This window comes from Magnusiomyces paraingens (genome assembly GCF_902498895.1).
Source record: "Magnusiomyces paraingens strain CBS 517.90 genome assembly, contig: contig1, whole genome shotgun sequence".
NCBI classification, from domain to species: Eukaryota; Fungi; Ascomycota; class Dipodascomycetes; order Dipodascales; family Dipodascaceae; genus Magnusiomyces; species Magnusiomyces paraingens.
In genome coordinates, this window is record NW_022474067.1 from 4,365,521 (window position 1) to 4,386,640 (window position 21,120).

General features: G+C 37.0%; 8 protein-coding genes across 8 annotated transcripts; 3 read left to right on the forward strand and 5 right to left on the reverse strand.

Annotated features, from left to right (window-relative positions):
* Positions 1 to 1,944: 1,944 nt before the first annotated feature.
* On the forward strand, positions 1,945 to 3,266 carry SAPINGB_P001311 (uncharacterized protein; the record flags this gene model as incomplete). Its single annotated transcript, XM_031996034.1, has 2 exons — positions 1,945 to 3,214; positions 3,259 to 3,266. The coding sequence occupies 2 exons, from the start codon at positions 1,945 to 1,947 to the stop codon at positions 3,264 to 3,266; spliced, it is 1,278 nt and encodes a 425-aa protein (XP_031851925.1).
* A 3,086-nt stretch (positions 3,267 to 6,352) lies between these two features.
* Positions 6,353 to 7,309, forward strand: SAPINGB_P001312 (uncharacterized protein; the record flags this gene model as incomplete). Its single annotated transcript, XM_031996035.1, has 1 exon — positions 6,353 to 7,309. One exon carries the CDS (start codon positions 6,353 to 6,355, stop codon positions 7,307 to 7,309), a length of 957 nt encoding a protein of 318 aa, XP_031851926.1.
* Positions 7,310 to 7,375: 66 nt separating this feature from the next.
* Positions 7,376 to 9,502, reverse strand: SAPINGB_P001313 (uncharacterized protein; the record flags this gene model as incomplete). Its single annotated transcript, XM_031996036.1, has 1 exon — positions 7,376 to 9,502. The coding sequence occupies one exon, from the start codon at positions 9,500 to 9,502 to the stop codon at positions 7,376 to 7,378; it is 2,127 nt and encodes a 708-aa protein (XP_031851927.1).
* Positions 9,503 to 9,763: 261 nt separating this feature from the next.
* On the reverse strand, positions 9,764 to 10,465 carry SAPINGB_P001314 (uncharacterized protein; the record flags this gene model as incomplete). The annotated part of the gene is made up of 1 exon (XM_031996037.1): positions 9,764 to 10,465. The coding sequence occupies one exon, from the start codon at positions 10,463 to 10,465 to the stop codon at positions 9,764 to 9,766; it is 702 nt and encodes a 233-aa protein (XP_031851928.1).
* Positions 10,466 to 11,673: 1,208 nt separating this feature from the next.
* SAPINGB_P001315 (uncharacterized protein) lies at positions 11,674 to 13,137 on the reverse strand (the record flags this gene model as incomplete). Its single annotated transcript, XM_031996038.1, has 1 exon — positions 11,674 to 13,137. The coding sequence occupies one exon, from the start codon at positions 13,135 to 13,137 to the stop codon at positions 11,674 to 11,676; it is 1,464 nt and encodes a 487-aa protein (XP_031851929.1).
* Positions 13,138 to 14,079: 942 nt separating this feature from the next.
* On the reverse strand, positions 14,080 to 15,402 carry SAPINGB_P001316 (uncharacterized protein; the record flags this gene model as incomplete). Its single annotated transcript, XM_031996039.1, has 1 exon — positions 14,080 to 15,402. The coding sequence occupies one exon, from the start codon at positions 15,400 to 15,402 to the stop codon at positions 14,080 to 14,082; it is 1,323 nt and encodes a 440-aa protein (XP_031851930.1).
* A 913-nt stretch (positions 15,403 to 16,315) lies between these two features.
* SAPINGB_P001317 (uncharacterized protein) lies at positions 16,316 to 17,831 on the reverse strand (the record flags this gene model as incomplete). The annotated part of the gene is made up of 2 exons (XM_031996040.1): positions 16,316 to 17,685; positions 17,750 to 17,831. 2 exons carry the CDS (start codon positions 17,829 to 17,831, stop codon positions 16,316 to 16,318), a joined length of 1,452 nt encoding a protein of 483 aa, XP_031851931.1.
* Positions 17,832 to 18,940: 1,109 nt separating this feature from the next.
* On the forward strand, positions 18,941 to 21,079 carry SAPINGB_P001318 (uncharacterized protein; the record flags this gene model as incomplete). Its single annotated transcript, XM_031996041.1, has 1 exon — positions 18,941 to 21,079. One exon carries the CDS (start codon positions 18,941 to 18,943, stop codon positions 21,077 to 21,079), a length of 2,139 nt encoding a protein of 712 aa, XP_031851932.1.
* Positions 21,080 to 21,120: the final 41 nt, after the last annotated feature.

A 21,120-nucleotide genomic window follows, 5' to 3' on the forward strand; every position in this document is an offset into this window, starting at 1 on the left:
AGAAAAAGAAGGGGGTGTTATAATACTAAAAAAGAAAACAAACTTTCAAGTTGATTTTTTTTTTAAACAGAAAAATTGAAGAATCACAAAATACGACTTTGAGTATCATTGAAAAGCGAAAGCAAAAGTGAAAGCAAAAGAGAAAGCAAAAGCGAAAACAAAAGCGAAAGTGAATCTTGGCTACTAACAATTTTGACGCAGAAGAGAACAAGAACAAACAAGAAAAAATTGAAAACGTAAGCTAAAGCAGTCGAGTATTTTAGTCTTGAGATACCTCAATCATATGTAAGATGAATGAGCAGATTGAAAAGATGATTGAACAGGTAAACTTATTCCATTCATTTAAATTGAAAATAAATTAAACAAATCAATTATTTGATTAATATTCTATACAATTTATTTTTCAATTTATGATAATCTGTTATTACAAAAAAAATATATTTTTGAATTTTTAACTCAATTCGTAGTCAATTTTTTTTTTTGTTAAACTTGGGGTTGGCTTTGATGCAGCTGCTGCAGAAGTAGTTGACGATGATAAATAAGGGTTTTAGGGATTACCAAGTGTGCCATATCATACTCCATAAGTGGTAATCCAAAGCCGAATTCCAGCATGAAACCACTACAAATAATAAGTAAACAAAGAGGCCATACTCTATTATAGAAAAGGACGCAGTGAATTAAGTTTAACTGGAGCAGCTCTTTTAACCAGGCTGATTTGTGAATTCATTAACAACACTTAAAGCTTAAATTGTATTCTGAAACAGGGGCAAAGAAAAAAAAAATATATATATATATATTTTCATTAAAAAATATCCATTAATCGAGAGCCTTGTATAATGAATTTTAGTTTTGCATGCTGGTGTGCACTGCTGCAAAAGGGTTGGGACAGAGAGGCACAATATGCGTGGATTTTTTCCTTTATTAGGGTCGTGGAGATAAATTATTACAGCTAATTTTGAGTCTAGACATTTTAATTTTTTTTTTGAAAAAAAAAAAAAAATAATTAGGAATGGTTTAGGGGAAAAATAATTAGTTTCAGAGATTGGGCGGGGCAAAAAAAAAAAAAACCAATTATTTCATGGATAAAATTAAAAAAAAAAAAAATAAGGGCAAAGACCGAGGAAAAAATAATTAGAGCCAATCCGTATTATATAATCTCAATACCAATCAGTACAAGGTTTGCTTATTCCCGGTCTAGATGACCATTTGCCGATATCAAATTTTAGTCGAGTAATTACTCAACTAATCACTTCTTAAAAGAAGTGATGAGGAGGCTGAGGGAAAAGAAAACTAAAGAAAGAAAGAAAGAAAGAAAGACATTTCAAGTAGCTTAACTAGTCTAAAAGTAATAATCAACTAGATAGATGATGATCAAATATCCGAAAGCCTATTTCCTATAAGCTGCTTAGACTAAAAGCATTTTATGCTCAATAAAAAAAACACTCATCACATTCATATGTTAAATATAAAATAATTACAAATCAGGTATTAGTCAAAACAAGCTATTATCTATGTTTTTTTTCATCTTTTTGTGATAGAAGGTCCAGGTTTGGGACTTAATTAAAAACAACCTTGTTAAAGATATCTTTTGAGGTGGGGAATTATATTAAAAGCATCAAATCATATGCAAAGGATGTAATAACAAATTCCTAACAATTACTCAGTAATAATGTCTATGAACAAATTAACCAATGCTACCAAGGAAAACAAATTCTCTTAATCTTATTTTTTTAAAGCAATTGAACCCCTTATTGGTGATAGTTTGGTGAAAGAAAAGGAGGTTTGTTGGCTTAAATAATAATTTTTTTTTCTGAATTTTCAAAGTAATATATTCTTACTTAACAGTATCAGGTATACGCGTCCAGCAGTATCAAAGATACGCACTTAAATTTTTGTATTGTAAAATATTCACAAAAGAAAATTCTCCAAAATCATCGCGTATTAATGAACCCTCAAAGTAACAATGTTTCAAACACCCAACCTCCCAATAATTCTTCTTTAGAAGAGAACTTTTATTCTAAAATTGAATTTGTTCTTCAATTTTCACAGGATCGAAGGGAAAAAAATAGCCCGGCGTATCATACTTATAACCGACTAAAACAAAGAGCATATAAGAAACGTAAGAAAAAAGCTCAAGCCTTCGCTTTACTGGCTGCTACCTCTGGTCTTTCGAGTCCTCATACTCAAGAATCACCTCATAATAAACCAATTTTATCAAGTTCTTTACCATCATCTAAAGTTTCAGTGAAATCTTCTTCCTTTCCTTATTCTTCTCCTTCTCATTTATCCGGTCATTTCAAGGCCAGTCATCCATCGATTGATTCAAGAAACCATTTTCCACCGCAACTTCCTCCTCTAAATCCATGTCCTTCTAATCAACAGCCATTACTTTTTCAAAACCCAGTTCCTCAAATTCAACAGCAACGTTCTGTGCCCCAAATTCAACAGCCGTATCCGGGGTCCCAAATTCTTCAGCCATATCCGGGATCCCAAGTCCCACAGCCATATCCGGGATCCCAAGTTTCACAGCCATATCCAGGGTCCCAAATTCCTCAGCCATATCCAGTACCCCAAATTCCTCAGCCATATCCGGTATCTCAAATTCCTCAGCCATATCCAGTATCCCAAATTCAACAACCATATCCAGGATCCCAAGTCCCACAGCCATATCCGGGATCCCAAGTTTCACAGCCATATCCAGGGTCCCAAATTCCTCAGTCATATCCAGTATCCCAAATTCCACAGCCATATCCCATTTATACGCGACCTCCATTACCGATCCCAGAGCCTGATGTTCAACACTATCCTATTTCTTTAAATACACAGCAAAAACCCACACCTGAAATTCGACAAACAGTTTTACCTTCGACTTCAGAAATATACTCAAATTGTAACAGAAACTCTATGCCAGCTGTATCCAGCGCTCATGGTAATGATCCATTTTTGTCGTCTAATCTTACAAACATTCGAAATCAACATCAAAACGAACAATTCAGAACATCCCCTACATGTAATCAACATAATTACTCATGTATGGAGCTCTCCAAGACCACTGCTCAGCAGAATTATCCACGGATGGAGTCCTCCATGATGCCTACTCAACAGAATTATCCACGGATGGAGCCCTCAATGACGACAACTCAACAGCCAACCAAGCGTGTTGTTATAGATCTTCGTCACATTGATTTGGATGCAGAAGATTCAAGTTCTGATGGTGAGTTTTATTTTTGGATTTGATTTTTTTACTAACTTTTTTAGGCTCTTAGTACCCTTGAGGAAACAACTCAATGTATTAATTTTATTACGAAGAAAAGGACGAAGAGAAGAACCAGATCAGCAATTCAACTGTAATTGAATCATCTGATTGCCAAGATGCCATCTTTGAAATTTACGATAAATTTAACGCGTAATATATTCACGAGCGAACCAACCGAGAAATTGGTCTGTTATTGCTCCTGGTATACACATGCAACAGATTATAATGTAGTTCTTCTTTTGTCTTCTCTTTCAACAGAATTCATAATCATGCTTATGGAATTTGCCTTAATGTTTTTTTCAATGAGTTAGATACACTAGACAAGATGTATATGTTACTATGTTTGTAATCCGTATATTGCCTGCCAGATTGATGGCAATGGTACTGCTGAAGAGATCCTAACGCGAGATCTGGGGGTCGAAATCAATGGGTGTTTGCTACGACACTTTGATTAAGAAGAAGAGCATGAATATCTTGTAGAGGAGGATGAGTTCTATTAAGAAATTTAATAAAAAACGTTTTGCAGTTAACTGCATTATTTTTGGCTACCAACTTCAGATGAAAAACTTCACTTACTGAAAATATAGTTACTGGTAAATAACAATTAACTTTGTTTTCCCATATTTTTCATTACATAATCAACTTACCAATTTGGGCTAAAAAAATAATAAAGAAATACTTGCATCTCTCTATGCCAGTCAAGCCAAAATATTTTTTTTTTTTTAGATTTGGTCATCATTTTAGCACGTTTCACGTAGTAAATTGTCTAAGGTAACAATATATAGTAAATGGTGTGCATGGCGAACAAATTTTCACCACTAAAAATTCTTAGTATTTGAATACCAAAAATTTGGTGCCCTCAAAAAGTTTTAGTAAATTATATATTCGGCTGTCCATTAAATAAAAAAAAAGGCGCTCAAAAGCTTAATATTAGACAGATCAGCTTAATTTTAGTACATGAATTTACACTTAGATTTAGGTTTTGTTTTAATTTACAAGCGTATAAAATTTTTTTTATTATAAAAAAATTTAACTTAGCTTTTCAACGTTTCTTCTTTATTTAATTATTGGACTCAAACTAAGAAGAAGAAGAAGAAGAAAAAGACTAAGAAAATATCTCATAAAAACTTATAAAACTTAATTCACCAAAAAGAAAGAATTAGACAAGAGACATTATTTATTTTATTTTATTTTTTTTTTTGATTTGACTTTTCATTTTTCCCTTTCGTTTTTATTTTTTTAATTTTAAAATATGATATGCATAGACTTTACGTTACTACATATATCTAACTATTAATTTTAAATTTGTCCTTTATCTTCATTAAACTATGATTACACCACTTATAGTCATTAATGAATCTTTCTTTTCTTTGATGAATCTCATATCTTTCCCACCATCTGGAATTAAGCATTTTTCGGTTTGTGTATGACAGAAACATTTATTTTATTTATTTTTTATTTAAATTTTAATGTCTGAGATAATGGAAAAATAGAAAAAAAAAGGTTAATTTATATATAAATAAATAAATTAATTCAAAACGATGTTTTTGGTGATGATAAACTTATTGGATGAAGAAAGCATTCCGTACAAAAAAAGAACAGAGAAGAAGCTCTTGGGGAATCTAGTTAGTTAAAGTTAAATTAAAACCAACCAGAAAGTTCCTTTTATTTATTTTTTATTTTGTTATCTTTTTTTTTTCTTTAGTAGATCTGAGAGATTATCAGTAAATTCATTACAAAAAATAAAAATAAAAAATCTAGACAATGCTGGAAAACGCCGCATAACACCCGATTAGGAAAACTATTATAGAAAGCCTCTTTATTTAGGGCTTAGACGGCTGACAGGTGTCCATCATGATGTTGTTTGATCTGAGATTTAAAGGCATATTATTTAATGTGCAAAAAAAAAAAAAAAAAAAAAAAAAATTCTGACATGGATTTGAAATATTTCAACTAGCCAATTTAGAAGAAGACATGGGGTTGAAAGAATCAACATGGAAAAAAAAAAGAAAGAAAAAAAGAAAATTCATAAATGGGAATCAATGTTATGAGGTTTCTTATAGCCATAATTAAGTCTAATGGTATTGACTAGAGAATTATCAATTTATTTTATTTTTTCTTTTCTTAAGATCAACCGCCATTTAAAATTCTAAGCTTGACATATTCGATTTGATGACTGAAAAAAAAAAAATAAATAACAATAAAAAGAATAACTGGCGCTTCTTTTTTATTTTATTTTTATTTTTTTATTTCTTCTTCTTCTTCTTCTGCGCACAGAAATTCCACCGTTTTATCATCATCATAATCATCATCATCATCATCATCATCATCATCATCGTCATCGTCATCGTCATCGTCATCATCATCATTGGGTGGTTGAGTGTTCCACCCCCTAAAGGCAAAAACCAGCGACTTGCGGATTTTTTTTTTTTTTTTTTTTATTTTCAACACACTCATGTAAACGGCACTTTAAAATAAAAAAAAAAAACATAAAAATATTTGAAATTTTCATAAAAAAAATATGAAACTCATTTATCATATAAATTGAAATAAATTCAAAAAAAGAAAAAAAAAGTTTTTATTTTGATTTATATTTTTCATTAATAAAGTCCAGTTCTGCGGGCATTTAAACGACTTTTTGTTTCTTATACAGAGCCACCATTAAGCCTAATGGAGATAATGCGGCTCAAATGCGCCGCCGCCGCAGATAAGCCCAAATTGCCAACACCCAAAAAAAACACACACACACATACAGAATTTTTTTTTTTTTTATGTGCCTGCGCGCCAACTCCTGCACTTAAGGGTCTTAATAGTCTGCGATCTCCATTTTACGATCTCTCTCTCTCAATCAATTAATCAATCATTAGCCCAACTACTACTGAAATACCCTCAGTTTCAAAACTATAAATATCCATCAATTTTCTCTTTCTGATCCAATTCCTTCCTTTTCTTTTTTTTTTTTTTTTCTTTCTCTTTCTCTCTCTATCTATTTATTTCAATAAAAAAGTTTGTATATACCAGAAAAATACCAACTAAATCACCTAATCCTTCTTCCCATCTATACCCCCTCCCATCCTAATAAATAAAACAATCACAATGTCCTTTGACGAAAGATTCCCCAAACGCCAGGTCCAAATCATCTCGGCCCCATTTTCTGGAGGCCAACCCCGTGGAGGTGTCGATGAAGGCCCTCAGCACCTTCTCGAGGCAGGCCTTGAGACTGTGCTCAAGGACCTTGACTGGAACCCCTCGTTTGATGGTCACCTGGACTTCCCGGTACCAGAGTCTGGAGACGAGCCTATTGGTCACGTCAAAAACCCACGCCACGTTTCTAGTGCTGCCCACAAGGTCTTTACACATGTCTCAGAGGCTGCCAAAAGTGGCAAGTTCCCATTGACCATTGGCGGTGACCATTCCATTGGCATTGGTACCGTCGCAGGTGTCATGCAGCAGTACCCGGATGCATGTGTCATTTGGGTCGATGCCCATGCTGATATCAACTCTCCTCAAGGCTCTGAATCAGGGAACCTTCACGGATGCCCCGTCTCATTTGTTTTGGGCCACGATGACCCACTGCCCTCTGATGATCCCAAAGAAGCTAATCTTTTCAACTGGGTCCCTCACTGCCTGGATCCCTCGCGTATTGCTTACATTGGCCTCCGTGATCTCGACAAGTACGAGAAAAATATCCTCAAGGAAAATCACATTGCAGCTTTTACTATGCGCCACGTTGATCAGTACGGTATTGGCAAGGTTGTTGAAATGGCCCTGCGCGCCATTAACCCTCACAACAAGAGACCTATCCACCTCTCCTTTGACATTGATGCCCTTGACCCCTTCTTTGCACCAGCAACTGGTACTGCTGTTCGTGGAGGTCTTACCTGGCGTGAGGGCTGTTACATTTGCGAGGCAATTGCAGAGACTGGCAACCTTGTGGCGATGGATCTCGTCGAAGTTAACCCCCATCTGGCAGAGACTGAAGAGCACGCCAAAATGACTACAAACGCGGGCATTTCTCTCGTCAAGTGCGCTCTCGGCGATGTTTTGCTGTGAGTTGAACGAGCCAAAAAAAAAAAAAAATACATATAAATACATATATATAAAATCTATTCTGTACTTTTAGCTTAAAACTACTTGCTGTTGTTGCTTTTCTCGTCTATGATGATTGCTTCTTAAAACACGGTCATTGGCTATAGGCACCTCTCTCCCTCCATCAGACCGACCCTGGTATAACCGCCATTCCCGGTACACAGAATCATCCCCCCAAATATCCCGCCCTGCAACCAGCCCGCGCTCTAGCCACCTCGCAACCCGCTCGCGTTCCTCTCCACTAGCTCGCGCAACCCATGCGGCTGCGGGCCCCGACACTTTGCGCCTTCCGCTTAAAGCCCCACGCACCGACCCCACGTTCCATCTCCCGCGACATGCCCGCTCCAATTCATTCGCCACAAATGGGTTACCAATATCGTACTTCTGGTCTTGGGTTTCTCCACTAGGGAATTCTTTCCTACTACCTAAAAGCCCCGTCAGGTGTGCAAAAACCCCAGTGGCTAATGCCTTGTCAGCATACCCGCCTTCCAGCACCGACAGAATCTTAATCTGTGGTCCAATTCCAAACTCATGTCCAAGTTTTGTAGCCATTGAAACAATGTCTGTAGTCACACGCTCGAAAAACTGAGTCGGCACGCAAGCACCATGTCTTCGCATTCCAGCAGCCTCATGTTCTGATGCATCAAACCCAGCAGATACAACCACCAGTGGCTGAAATTCTATGTTTTGTTGCTTCTCTCCAGTTCCACTACTATTACCTCTCCAATACTTCATGTACTCGCGCCTTAAAAACTCTTCAGCCTGATCCACAATCTGCTTATATTTGGTCTCGTAGGCTTCCCAAAATGTAGACTCTCCAGCTGCTCCGCCTTGAGACCCCCATGGGTCCAAGTGCACGTTCCACACACATGGCCCAGACCCTGTTGCTCTTCCATCACAATCTATAGTGTCCACTTGTTTTAGCGATGCTGCTGCAACAGCTTCTAGTCCTTGGTCTTCCGCTGGAAATGACTCGATATCATGTACACTGAAATATCCCATTATGACTCTACCCTCTTCATTTTCCTTTTTCGCCAGCTCAAAACATAACGCCTGAGTCCCATCTCCATGGTGTAAATCAAAATCAATCACCGCCACATGTGTAATACCATAGGTTTGCTCAGCATATTGAATTCCCACATGAACATTATTCATCACACAAAACCCAGACGGCGTCCCGCGCCGCGCGTGGTGTCCCGGCGGCCGCACTACAATAAACGCCCGATCTACCTGGTCCTTATTCTCATCATTGTCACCATCAACATCAGCATCATCATCATCATCATCATGATTACCGTCACTATTTTTTTCTGAATCACTAAACAGCAAGTCAACACCGTTTTCAAGTGCACCAACCACATTTTCCAGCGCAGATGCAGTCCCCGCGCACAAGTACATGTCACCACAGGGCCATGCTGCAGGCACTTCAAGTGTTCCAGAGGCCAGTTTTGCGCTTGCTGTTTCACATAGTGCGTACATATCGTGTGCCCACTGGGGGCCATGAACTTTAGCGACGTGTGTACATTTGCGCAAATCCACTTGTCGCACACATGTTTTAACCACCACATCTGGAGAACTGGCCAAAGATGACAATGATGGTTCGGGGGGAATAGAACCTATTCCAGACTGGCTTGAATAATGTAAAGAAAGTGCAGCACCAATCCCAATACCGCAAGCCACAAGCCGCTGAGGACGCTCAACAACTCCGCGTCTTGCGGCCGCCGAAACCCACGGCCGTGCAAATGTGTGTGCAAATGTCTTTGGTGCGAGAACAATGGCGGTTACTCCTCTGTTTGGATAAAAGTACCTCAGATACTGCTGTTGCTGTTGCTGTTGCTGTTTGGCCTGTTCCTCGAGAGTCAATGCACATAATCGAGAGTTGAGGGGGGCCATGGGTTCGCAAAATTTTTGCAGCGGGGTTCCAAGAAACATACCTTGGCTTTGGAGCGAATCTTGGATAAGTGCCAGGTCGTCAGCGCTCAGTTGAGCATCCCAAGAAGATGGACCTCCTGACAATGTTGCACTTGAAATTGGAGCTCCAACTAATCCAGGAGAGTCGATGATGGTATTTGGCCACCCCCAGGCGCCCTGTGGTGCCGACCCGGAATCACTGGACACCGGGGATTCTGGGTATTCTTCCAAATACAATCCATTCATTTGTAGTTTTTTTTTTTTTTGTGTTAAATGATAACCAATATCGTTCAATAACGAAAGAACAAGAAGAAATATTTAGAGAAACAAAAAATAAAATAAAATAAAAAAAAAATTAAAAGATAACACCCATAATGTAACTTAAAAAAGAAATATTGATATTAACAAAAAAAAAACTATACAAGACCCTAATTTATTAATTTTTTTTTTTGCGCTCTTTTTTTTTTATATATATATATAACAAAAAAAGTTTTCTCATAATTTCCTTTACAACCCATACTTGCTTAAATCCAAGTCCTTCAAACTCTTTAAAATCTCGCCGTGCCCAGAAATCAGCTCCTCAGCCTTGTCATTGCCCATGGCATCGATGGCTCGCTCATCCGGGACCCACACCACCGTAGCTCCAGCCGCAATTCCAGCCGTCACTCCAGGCACACCATCCTCAAACACCAGACACTCTTCAATCTTGATGGGTTCAGTTTCTTCGTGATTCTCCAACATCTCCTTATTGAGAGATTCCAATGCAACATACCAAATATCAGGATGAGGTTTCCCACGCCCGGGCGCAACCCGCTTATCATCACCAGTCACAATGTGTTTTTTAAAAAATGCAAACCCAGCATCGTGCAGGTGCCCTGTCTTGAGCCGGAACGTGTGCGCGTGGGACGACGTTGCAAGTGCAATCGGAACCCCGTGTAAGTCCAAGTATGTCAACAACTCCCTGGCACCTGGCAAAAATTCAGCTGTGGGGAAAAGCTCTTCTAGTCGTCGCGTGGTTTCTGCGTAATACTCCTCAGGAGTGTAGGGTAGACCGGACCATGCAAGAAACCGCTTTGCAGACTCGGTGCCTGGCAGACCCATGAGGGTGATTTTCACTGACCATGGCATGGGGCCCTTGCCGTGCTCTGCCAGCATGGAGTTATGAGCAACAGTGTAAAGGTCTTCAGTATTGATTAAAAGCCCGTCCATGTCAAATAGACAGGCTTTGAAGTGCTTGGTGGTGGTAGTCATTTTTTTTTTTGGCAATTGTTTATGGTAATAATGTTGGTGGAGAGCTAAAAAAAAAAAAAAAAAAAAGTAATTCAACATAACAGCAACAGGAAAAAAAAAGGTACAACAACAAAAGAAAAAAGTGTTTTAACATTTTGATAACAATTTATACTTTAAATTTCGAAAATGAAAAAAAAAAATTAAACTTACAAATATCCTAAATGAATTTACCAAAGGCTTCCATAATAAAATCAATTTTTTTTCCCCCCTTGTTAAAGTATTTGTATACCCCTGAGTTCATAGTCGAGATTGGTCTCTTTTTTTTTCAAGCTATTCCAAAAAAAAAAAAAAAAAAATTACGAAAATTTGCCCATACTATTTGATTTGATATTGAACCCCATTTTTCCTATGATGTTTTCATTGGTACAGATAATTCTTTGAAATCCTACATTACTTGTACCTTTTAATATAATTCTAGTTGTTTCTATATATGGAAACTTCCATGAGTAAAATTTCCTGCAGCTTGTCTGTAAGAAGTGATTCAAAACATTAGAAGGGAAAATATATATATGTGCTAAATCTTTTACAACTGACCAAGATTCTAAATCATTTTCAATTAAACCGAAATAATTTTTGAAAAAAAAAACCAAAAAAACCAATAAATGATTAAATCTCATTCTTTTCTGTTCTAATCTTAGGATTGCAAATGGACTGTGCTAGTACCAATACCCTTACTGGAAAGAATTCTGCGGTCTGATTTTTTTTTTTCAAAAATTAAATAAACTACATACTGTGCTGTGTCTATATTCAAAACATTAATGTTAAGCCATTTAAGAAACTTTTTTTTTTTTTTTTTTTTTTTTTTGTGATTCTTATTCAAGGGTCAAATTACGCTCAAAATCATTCACAAACCCCCCAAGAAATTTAATACACTTTTTTGGCCTCAAGATTTCATTCAAAAAATTTTTTTATCCAAAGAAATACCGGTCAAGTAGTTGGAATTTGGTAATTTTAATTTATATTTCTTTATAAAGAAAAAGTAAAAATATATATATATATATATATATATTGTGGTAAAATTCTTCTTAATTCATTCATGTTCAAGCTTTCCCACATCCTAAGCCGCACAATATTACCCACATTATTTTCTTTTCTTTTCTTTTTTTTTTAATTTTATTTTATTTTTTTTAAAAAACCTCCAAGACATTTTCCATCAATTCAAATGCAGTCCTGTAATCTGCCCGTTGCTGTGTCTTGCTCAGACGATACTTATTACGTGAAGGGTCTGGGTCTGATTTCCAATAGAGAGCGATGCGTGGGAATATACCTGTGGAAAGAGCGACACGGTTTGTATGAGCCATTTGGCGCCATACACGCAGAAATACTTCTGTAGGGCGTGCTCGGAGCTCGAGTCTTGAACGGAGCTCTGCTAGAATCCATGCACGCACACATTGATGATGGTACGATGGAGATATCTGGGATAAATTGTCTTCATCTGCAGTTAAACTATCGCGCAGAAAGACAGTGTAATATTCGTATATGGAACTTTGCTTGTCTTCTTGGATTACAGAAAGAAATGGAGAGATGGTTTCATAATCAGTATCAAGACCAGGAATTTGATTCAAGTAAGAAGCAAAGAAGCGGATAGTTTCGGTGACAAAGGCATGACCTCCGCGGAAAATGGCTGAGGACGGTGTAGATGAATTATTGACAAGAATGTTTGGGGCTACAATACGAGCTTTAATCAATGAAATTACACGACGGCGTTGTTCTGGGGTTAAACAAGAGACTGCAGGAATAGAGTGTTTGGGAGCATCTATGGAGAAAAGGTTGCAATTGAGCCAGTCTAGGGCCAAATCCGGTTCAGGGTCAGTATGGTCGTCAAGATCGTAAATTGGGAAGGGACTAGCTCGTGGGTCTTGGGTAGAATCATTGTTTGTATTTTTGGATGATGAATTAGTTATAATTGCAACGGTGTGGCACATTGCCAAAGCTTCGAGGGCTTTAGGGGTTACATTTTTTACAAATTGGTTCATAGTGGTTCGGTCATGGGTAGAGATTGGAGTATTATTTGGTTTGGTATATAATAATAATAGATTTTCTTCAGAGTGGGATATTGAAGATTCTTGTAAGGTATTTGATGAGATTTCTGTAAAATCATCATCATCATCATCATGTTCTTCTTCTTCATCATTTGAAACGGAGGATGATCTGGATGAAATGACAGACGTAGAAAGACCCGTAATAGCTTTAGAGATTCTTGAATTTTTAGAATTAGGTACAAGATGAATTGACCCTGAGTCTGTGTTAAAGTTGACTACTTTACGACGAAGTTCTGAAGATACACTCAATGCTTGTTCAGGGGTTGTCTGTGAGGGGGTATGTTTATTTATATCTGGGTGAATGGGGGTTTGTTGGTTAGCTGGGGTTGGATTTTTCATGTTTTCATAATCTTTAGAACTTTTTGAAGAAGAAGAAGAAAAAGAAGAAGAAGAAGAAGGAGCAGGAGTAGGAGCAGCAGAAGTAGCAAAACAATGTGATTCTGAGCATAGGTATACAGGTCCATAGTTTGCTTGGTTGTAAACGGCACATCCTGAGACATAAACAGTTTGATGGATTGTTGGAGGGGGGAATTTAGATTCTTGGTTCATTTTTATTATTGATGAAAATGAAAAAAAAAAAAAAAAAAAAAACTAATTTCAATAAGAAATGGTAGTGAAGGAAGAAAAAGAAAAGAAGATTTTTTTTTTGGAATTCATTTTTTTTTTTATAGGCTTTGGGTTGATGAAGATTTTGACAAAGCTTGAGATAGAAGTACAGATGATGAGGAAATTGACAAGGTGATAAATAAATAAATAGAAGGATGATTTGAGCCGCATAAAGTTATTTTCCTGATACCTGGTATTTTTAAAAATTATTAATAGTAACATAAAGTAACATAAAGTAACTTATATAAATAATTTTTTTTTAATTTTTTATTTGTAGACTCATTTAATTACTTTTCTTGTTTATTACAATTGACTCATTTTATTTTTATTTTATTTTTATTTTTTTTAATTTTTTTTTGAATCTCAAAAAAAATAGCAATCTTTGAATTCAAATGAACAAAAAAAAAAAAATTTTTTTTTCTCTTTTGATTGAGTCAATTTATAAAAATTTATATAAAAAAAAATGATTATCAATAAAATAAAATAAAAATTTAAAAAATAAAAAAAAAAAAACAAAAAAAAAAAACTTTCATTTCCTCGGACAAAAAAAAAAAAAAAACTTTAAAAAAAAATGCCACAAAATTTTTTTTTTTTTTTTCTTCTTTTTCTTTCTTTTACCTCCCCCGGAATGCAGTGCAACAAAAAAAAAAAAATTCATGCAACCAATCGTCTTTTAACGATAACCACAAGGAAATCCAAACTGTAAAACTCAAATTTATTTTTTTTTTTTTCATTATTATTATTATGATTGTTATATGATTATGATTAATTTTTTTTTTTCTGTAAAATCTCCAATTGATATAATATATATAATTTTTTTTTTATAATTCTATAGTAATAGTAAAAAAGAAAACACATTTCGTTAAAAAAAATTTTTTTTTTTTTTTAATTTTGGGGATGAACTTCAACACCAACACGTTCCTTAGCAAGCATGTCAACAAAAAGAGGACTGGGTCGGGTGTTAAGAGATTGCTTAAGCTTATACTCCTTAACATCTTCAATGTACTTATCAAACAGGAAAGCTGAATCAAGAGGACCACCCTTAGCCTCAGGGTGGAATTGGGTAGAGAAAATGGGTCTGGAGGTATGAATCATACCCTCATTGGACTGGTCATTGAGGTTGATAAAGTAGGGCTTAAAGTCAGCAGGGAGAGTGCTAGCATCAACAGCATAACCATGGTTCTGGGATGTGATGTGGCATCGACCAGTCATGAGATCGAGAGCAGGGATATTGTGGGCACGGTTACCGTATTTAAGCTTGACAGTCTTTGCACCAGTGGCCAAGGCCAAAAGCTGGTGGCCGAGACAGATACCAAAGATGGGGCCCTCATAAGTGTCCATAGTCTTCTTAAGGTTGTAGACGGTGGACTGGCAGTGGGTTGGGTCACCGGGGCCGTTAGAGATGAAGATACCATCAAAGTGGTGAGCAATTTTGTGGATAGGGTAGTCGTAGGGGAAAACAGTGATATCAGCACCACGAGAAACAAGTGAACGCAAAATATTTTCCTTAACACCGCAGTCAATGACAGCGACATGGGCATGTGCATCAGCACCAGCGGAAATATGGAAGGGAGACTTTGTAGAAACTTTTTGGACAAGGTTGATGGCACCAGGGTCAACAAAGGCTTCATCTTCGTCGGCATCATATTCCTCACCAATGGTGATACGAGCAAGAGAAGAACCACGTTCACGCAAGAAGGTGACAAGAGCACGGGTGTCAACTCCAGTGATGGCGGCAACACCTTCACGCTGGCACCATTCTGCAAGAGACTCGACGGCAGTCCAATGGGAGTATTGCATGGCAATGTCAGCGACGACAATGCCGATGCACTGGATGTGAGGGGACTCAAAGTACTTGAGAAGGTTGAAATCGTCACGGGCGGTGGAGGAGGGGACACCATAGTTGCCAATCAAAGGTTGGGTGAAGACAATAATTTGGCCACGGTATGAAGGGTCAGTCATTGACTCCGGGTAACCTACGAGAGAGGTAGTGAAGACAGCTTCGCCGGAGACGTTAGTATTTGCTCCAAAGGATTTACCATGGAAGACGGGGCCATCGCGGATGGTAAGGGTAGCACGGTCAAGTGCAGAAGAGCCAATGGAGGAGGTTGAAGTGATTGGTGAAGCTTTGCGGAGGATAGAAGCAGCTGAGAAGTTTCTGCGAGCGATAGAAGCTCCAAGTTGAAGAGATTTAGCGAGACGGAACATAATTTTTTTTTTCTTTTTTAAAAATTAAAGTAAGAAATATAAAAGAAAAAAAAAAGTGAATAAAAAGAAGACTGTAGATGGGGTATTGGTGAAGGTATACGATAAAAATTTTTTTTTTAAAATATAAATTAAAAACTGGTTGGGAATTTTTTTTTTTTTCTAAGGTTGGTTGGCTTTCCAAATATGATCTGAAAGATAGTCCTAAATAAATATAAATATAAATATAAAAATAAATTTTTATTTTATTTATTTATTTATTTTTTTTTGGTTAGCAAATGAAAAGAGGAGGGTAATTTAAACCATTGAATTTATTATTATTATTATTATTATTATTATTATTAGTACTTACGTGAGAAACGAATTGGCAAAAAAGGTTCATCAATTGTTTATAAAAAAAACAAAAACCTGGGGGATAAGAGAAATAAAAAAAAGAAAAAGAAAAAGAAGAAGAAGAAGAAGAAAAGTTGTTGAAAAAAAATAAAAAATTTAAAGAAAAGGAAAAGAAAGAAAAGAAAGAAGAATAAAAAAAAAAATATTTTATTTTAAATAAATATTTTATATATAAATTATAAATTTTTAAATAAAAAATTTTTTTTTTTTTTTTTTTTTTTTTTTTTTTTTCAAAAACGGTTTTCCGTGACTCATTTGCCTATTAAAGGTATTTTGTGAGGCTCAACTACACGTGATTATTATTATTATTATTATTATTATTATTATTATATAAACGTTATAAAATATAGCAATCTTAAAAAAAAGAAAAAAATTATAAACACCAAACATTGGGGAATTTTATTTATTTATTTATTTTTTTTGAATATCTAAAATACTTGAAATATCTGAAAATAATAATAATAATAATAAGTTAAAATAAAATAAAATAATAAATTAAATTAAATTAAATTAAAATAATAAATCAATTTTCAATTCCTCGCTCTAAAGCACTAATCTCTGTCTGACTCAATATCTCATGTGCCCGCTTACCCTTAAAAAAAGCCATATTGTCCCGATACGCAACATACTCACTATCCGCATACCCTAAAAGAGTCTCAATCAAACTACTCTGCTCTCCTCTAATCCTCTCAATCTCAACAGAAGAATAATTCACAAGTGCCCTTCCAATCAATACTGGCTCCTCAGATTCATCCACCTCTGCAACTTTACTCCCATCAGCATCATCACCACTAACTTTCCGCTTAGCCGCATATACTTCAACACATTCAGAAGTATGAAAGTTCCCCTCAACCTTTAATATCCCTACTGGTAATAACCCTGCCTTGTTAGAACGAGTAATCGCCCGGTATGCACCACGATCAACATAAAGCTTGCCATGACCTGTTAGACCATGCAAAATCCAAAACTCCCGGTCTCGAATAGGATGCCGCTTAGGCAAAAACCGTGTAAACAATGGCACATCTTCCTTAGACAAACTCTCTAATACCTCCTGCTGTACCTTCTCACTATTCTCCAAATCACCTTGAGTTTCATATCCTTCCCGTGACCTTTGTCGTGCAAGTGTTAAAGCCTCAACACTATCTTCAATCGGACCCAACCGAGGTGAATCATGACCTTGAATATACCTCACAATAGAAAATAAATTGCCAGGAACTGAAGACTTGCAAATAATCGTAGTCACTCCAGCACTCGTCGCCAGTTCCGCTGCAATCAACTTCGTAGTCATCCCTCCTGTCCCCACTGTACTCCCTGGAGATGAAACATCCACCCGCAGCTTCGCAATATTGTCCACAACAAGAATAGGGCGTGCATCAGGATTAACCCGTGGATTATCTGTATAAAGACAGTCCACATCTGTCATCAAAAACAAAAAATCAGCATTAACCATCCCTGCTGTAATTGCAGACAATGTATCATTATCACCAAAACGAATCTCATGCACTGACAATGTATCATTCTCATTAACAATCGGCACAACTCCCATATTAATTAGCTCGTTCATCGTGTTGGCCGCATTCAAATATTGCGTCCGATCAGCAATATCAGATCGCGTCAACAGAATCTGAGCAATCGGTTGCTGCAACTGTCGAAACATATCGTCCCATTGCCCAATCAACCGGGCTTGACCAATGGCTGCAATAGCCTGTACCGCACTCAAATGCTTGGGTCTACGAGGAAGCTTCATCTGTCTCAAACCAACGGCAATACCTCCAGAGGAAACAATAATTACTCTATGTCCATCACGGCGCAACTTCACAACTGTTTCCACAATTAAAGCCATATTGGCAATCTTGGGCTCATGGGTCTTTTCATCGCACAGCGAAGAAGTTCCTAACGTTGTTGTGGTTAGAAGTTGTCTTTATCCGGTAACCGGTTCTTCCATTTTTAAACTCACCCAACTTGATTACAATAGTATACAGCTTTTTCTTGTGATGATTACTGTAATCATTAAATCCAGATTCTCCAGAGTGACCCATTATTATATTATATCCTAATGATGTATGGAAAAGGTGTTTGGATTATTATTATTATTTTTTTTCTTTTTTTCAGCAAATAAGAAAAATGTTTAAAACGAAAGGGTAGTCAATACGCTTATAGACAAGTTTTAAAACTCGTGAAAAAAAAAAAAATTAAAATTCAGTCATACACACACACATTTTTTTTTGATCTGTCACTAATCACATGATGATTAGTCATTCATGACTAACATTTGCCTCAAAGAAAATTAAATTAAATTAAATTAAATTAAATAATCATTTTATAAGGGTCCTGGAGTCGGTTACTGAATATAAGTGGAATTAGTTAAAATTAAAAGTTATTTATTGATTTAAAGGAAATAATCTACTTACATATATCCTGATTTTAACAGTTCATACTATTTAATCTTTAATCTTTAGATAAACTTGATTTTTTCTCTTTAATAATCTCTTAAGCCTTAGAAATACTGTATATACAACCCAATCTACTTTGACTTTAACATAATTTCCTTACACAATCTTTCTCTGGGTCCTTTCTGAGTTAAAAGATTTCTCATTATTGTAGTATTTCTTATATATATATATATATATATATATTTTTTGAGTTTTTTTTAAAAAAAAAAAAAAACAGTACTACCAAAAATCAAATACTATTTTGAACTTTCTCATTACCTCATCTGAAAAGAATCAAATGACGCTCTGAAATGAGTCATTGAAACAGGCCTCAACTTTTAGCAATTCATCAACCAATTCCTCCTCATCTTCCACATACTTCCTCAAATACATATTAATCTATATAGATTTTCTTTTTTTCGTGCTTCTTTTTTTGCTTACAAATAATAAATTGTAATTTTTTTTTATCTGTATTATCTGTATCATCTATATTGTCAACTTTAATTTTACATCCCTTCATCCTTGTCACTTGTTGAGTTTGTAGTTAAAGGTGAATCACTATAACCCTAACCACTTAGATCACGGGACCCCCATACACACCAAGTTACAAAAAAAAAAAAAAATAAAAAAATAAAACGCTCCTCATTTTTCTCCACATCACCAACAAGGATCTTTCTTATCTATCCATCCCTATCATATCCCCCCATCAATAACAAATGGTCCACCTAGTCACTCTAGCCACCTGTAACCTTAACCAATGGGCCCTCGACTTTGAGGGTAATCGTGACCGCATTATTGAGTCTATCCGCCAGGCTAAGGCTCAAGGTGCCATTTTCCGTACTGGCCCTGAACTTGAAATCACAGGCTATGGCTGCTTGGATCACTTTCTTGAGCCTGATCTTTACATGCATGCCTGGGAAGTCTACCGTGACATCCTAACATCTCCAGAGGCTCAAGACATGCTCATTGATGTTGGTATGCCTGTCTACCATAAAAATATCCGTTACAATTGCCGAGTGGTTGCTTACAACAAGGAGATTCTTCTCATCAGACCTAAACTCTGGATGGCCAATGATGGCAACTACCGTGAACTCCGCTACTTTACTCCCTGGCGTGGCCTTAATCAGTCCGAAGATTACTTTTTGCCTAGAGCCATCCGTGATGTGACAAAACAAACAACTGTCCCCTTTGGCGATGTTTGCCTCCGTTCAAACTTCACCTACTTTGGCTTTGAAACTTGTGAAGAACTCTTCACCCCAAACTCCCCCCACATCAAAATGGCCCTGGGTGGTGTAGAAATCTTTACAAACTCTTCCGGATCCCATCACGAATTACGTAAACTTAACACTCGTTTGGAACTTATTACAGAGGCAACCAAAAAATGTGGAGGTGTTTACCTTTACTCCAACCAACGTGGCTGCGACGGCGACCGTCTTTACTATGATGGCTGCGCACTCATCATTGTCAATGGAGAGGTTGTAGCCCAGGCCGCTCAATTCGGCCTTAAGGATGTTGAAACTATTGTTGCCACGGTGGATCTTGACACGGTTCGTTCTCACCGCTCTTCCCCCTCTTTTGGCATGCAATCCCAAAATACCCCAGAAGCCTCGCTTAATACTGTGGTCAAGTACTCTGCCTTTTCCGATGGAACTAACCTTGATTACGACCCAACAATTGTTCCTACACCAACAAGACCAATCCGATACCACTCTCCAGAAGAAGAAATCGCTCTTGGCCCCGCATGCTGGCTTTGGGACTACCTCAGACGGTGTCGTGCTGCAGGCTTTTTTATTCCTCTTTCCGGTGGTATCGACTCATGTGCAACCTCCGTCATTGTGCACTCCATGTGCCGCCTGGTTGCCAAAGAAGCAAAAGAGGGGAACCAACAGGTAATTGCAGATGCTCGCAGACTTGCCCGTGTTTCTGAAGATAATGAGCCTGACTACTTGCCTACAGATCCCAATGAGTTTTGTGCTCGCATTTTCCATACCTGCTACATGGGCTCTGAAAACTCGTCACAAGAAACTCGCGACCGTGCGCGCGATCTTGCCAAGGCAATTGGTTCATATCATGTTAACTTTAACATTGACACAGTCACAACTGCCATTCGTGTACTTTTTACCACTGTCACAGGGCACACCCCCAAGTTTAAAATGTTTGGTGGCACACCCACAGAAAACTTGGCACTTCAAAATATCCAGGCTCGCATTCGAATGGTGCTTGCATACATGTTTGCGCAACTTCTCCCCTGGGTCCGATTCGGTGGTAATGCTCCCGGTGGTCTTCTTGTTCTTGGGTCAGCCAATGTTGACGAGTCGTTGCGAGGTTATCTGACCAAGTATGATTGCAGTAGTGCTGATATTAACCCCATTGGTGGCATTTCTAAACACGATCTTAAAAAATTTATTGCCTATGCGCGTGATGCTTTTGAACTTCCAATTCTAAATGAGTTCTTGACTGCAACACCCACAGCCGAGCTTGAGCCCATCACCGAGGACTATGTCCAAAGCGATGAAGCCGATATGGGAATGACATATGATGAACTTAGCGTTTTTGGCCGGTTACGCAAGGTCAAAAAGTGTGGACCCTATAGCATGTTTTTGAGTTTATTACACGAGTGGAGCCCGCGCTTGACACCTGCTGAAATTGCAGTCAAAGTCAAGCGCTTTTTTTACTTTTACGCAATTAACCGTCATAAAATGACAACAATCACTCCAGCTTATCATGCAGAACAGTATTCTCCTGATGATAATCGATTTGATTTGCGCCCGTTTCTTATTTTGCCTGGATTCCCCTGGGCTGCCAAAAAAATTGATGAAGTGGTTAAACGGTACTCTGAAACTAAACAGGATTAATATATAATTAATTTATAAATATATATATATATATATATATA